Here is a 2,357-nt window from a genome sequence, read left to right as displayed (position 1 = left end):
CTTATCTAATTTAGTAGTGTATATATATATATATGTGTGTGTGTGTGTGTGTGTGTGTGTGTGTGTGTGTGTGTGTGTGTATCTATAACGAGTATATGTGTCTATGTACCTGTTTGCCCTCGCGTACCTGGCGTTTGTATTCGTTGATAATGGTAAGGATTCACGCAGACCTCGTCGCGCTTCTGGGTGAAGGCGTACTCGCAGTGCTCGATCGCCCTAAGCTCGTGGTGCGACTGTAGGTCCGGCCAACGCCAGAGTCGACAGTAAATCACGTGCGGCAGACCCTTGCCGCGAACACCTTGAACGCCGTTATCGCCGACTCCGCCCGGGCTAGGCCTGCAAAAGTCCAAGTAACACCTACATTATTTTCATTTAATCAATATAAATTTTATTTCCCCCATCTCATGATCACAAAAGAAAATTCTCTAGTGGAATTTACTAAATTCGAAATTTATATTTTTCATTTCATTTCATATTACCTAAATTTATATTATATATTGTACTGATATGATGCATTTGTTAAATCTACACTCGCACACACATACACACGCACACACACACACGCGCGCGCACGCGCGCGCGTGTGTGTGTGCGCGAGATAAAAAAAATTAAAATTCCGTAAAATTCGTGATATTCCACCTCAACTCTAGCTTTAGTTTGCATCACATCGCAACACATCGCATCGCATCGCATCGCATTGTACAGCACGCGAGAAATGGCGGGTATCCGCGAGGAAAAAGAATCCGGCTGGAATTCGCTGCGTAAAGTTTTCCCACTAAGAAATTTTTCGAGCGCGAGATTATATGTTCTTTTGTCACGCGAATCAGCATTAAGATTCTACAACAATAGTATCGATATCGTTGTTTCACAACCTTTTTACAATATATGTATGTATAATATCTACACAAGCATGGATACCATAACTATGTTAAGAGTTATAGAATTCCAGTGCTGGTACATAAAATAAGAAACGAGAGGAGATCACAGAGGTAAACTGATCTGCAACAGTCTATTTAACTTGTCGATATTATATCCGGCAGATTCATCGAGATTCCGTTACGTTCCGGTTACGTCGAATATATCAATACTTCAGAATTACCTGATAATCAATTCTGAAATTCAAATGGATAAGGAAGTAGATATTTAAATAGGAAACGCACGTTCTCTTCTTCGAACATAAAATACTTCGACGAATTAATTAAAGAAAATTCGAGAAAATTTGAGAAAGCTTTTACTTAAGAGAAAAACAAGAAAGTAAAGTTAAAAATAAGAATCTCAATGAACTCTTTTTTTAACGCTGATAATCGCAGATAACGTTATAAAACTTGATGTGTTGATTAATCATATAGTTCCGGGAGAGAGCGTCGATATTGTGACGAGTGGGGAATAAAATCCATTCGCGCAAGGATAACTCAAGAATAGATTGAGATAGGTATTGGTAAACGATAACGCGCGAATATTATATGTATGCGTGAACAAAAAAGAATTATGAGTGGGACATTAGGAACATACTTGGGGAGATCCTTGAGACGATGTAAATGACAATAATGACAGGCTCGCCGAGAGCGAAGACCGCGGCGCGGCGCGGCGCGGCCGGAGTGGATAATCGCACCGCTGATAATCCTCCGCCGACGTACAATTAAACGGTATTTAATTGCAAAATTCTCGCGCGCGAGCATAATTTCGCTCGTTCCATTGCACTCGCAACGCGTAATCCTGCGCGACTAAAGAGCGAATACGGCGGAATAACAAAGCCCGCCTGGAAAGGCTATCAATGCCTCATAATTAAGCGCGAGCAATTTGCAATTAAAGCCTCACAGATATGCGTACTAGCACCTGCGATTCATCATGGGAGAGAGAGAGAGAGAGAGTCCTAAAACGCAACAATTATTACTTCCTACTACCGTAAAGATCTGCTTTCGCAATCTTTTCTGCTCTAGTAAAAAATTAAGGAAAAAGCAAGTTGTTTAATTCGATTTAAAATTTTAGTGACCTCGTAATATTCACCATAAGACGACGGATAATCTTTGCATTTTTTCATATCATATATTGAAAAGAAAAGATGTCTTCTTAGAAATGGCCGAAAGAATAATTGGACGAACCGTATTAATGTACATATACACCAAAGTGATATAATAAATCTTGTTGTCGTTCCGTAAAATCGTAAATGGAAAAGAGAATATAGTTCAAGATCGAGTTTATAAAATTTATGATGATATATGTACCGTTTTTAATATGCATAAATGCATAACGTATGTACGTCATCACAGCCTTGGATTTTTTTTCTGTGTATTCGCGCTTGTATTTTTGCTATATGAATGTGCGCATGTGTATATGTATGATCTCTCTCTCTCTCT

The 2,357-nt window shown here is 39.2% G+C and overlaps 1 protein-coding gene across 1 annotated transcript in view; it reads right to left on the bottom strand.

Moving 5' to 3' along the window:
- The window catches only part of LOC105624937 (mothers against decapentaplegic homolog 3), a 33,540-nt gene that overhangs the window by 5,755 nt on the left and 25,428 nt on the right, over positions 1-2,357 (bottom strand). The window contains exon 2 of the mRNA XM_012206279.1: positions 128-336. Within this exon, the coding sequence (XP_012061669.1) occupies positions 128-336 (209 nt within the window). The remainder of the gene's footprint in view (positions 1-127; positions 337-2,357) is intronic.

Source organism: Atta cephalotes, assembly GCF_000143395.1.
Source record: "Atta cephalotes unplaced genomic scaffold scaffold00097, whole genome shotgun sequence".
In the NCBI taxonomy this organism is placed as follows: domain Eukaryota; kingdom Metazoa; phylum Arthropoda; class Insecta; order Hymenoptera; family Formicidae; genus Atta; species Atta cephalotes.
This window is presented reverse-complemented; position numbering and strand designations above follow the sequence as displayed.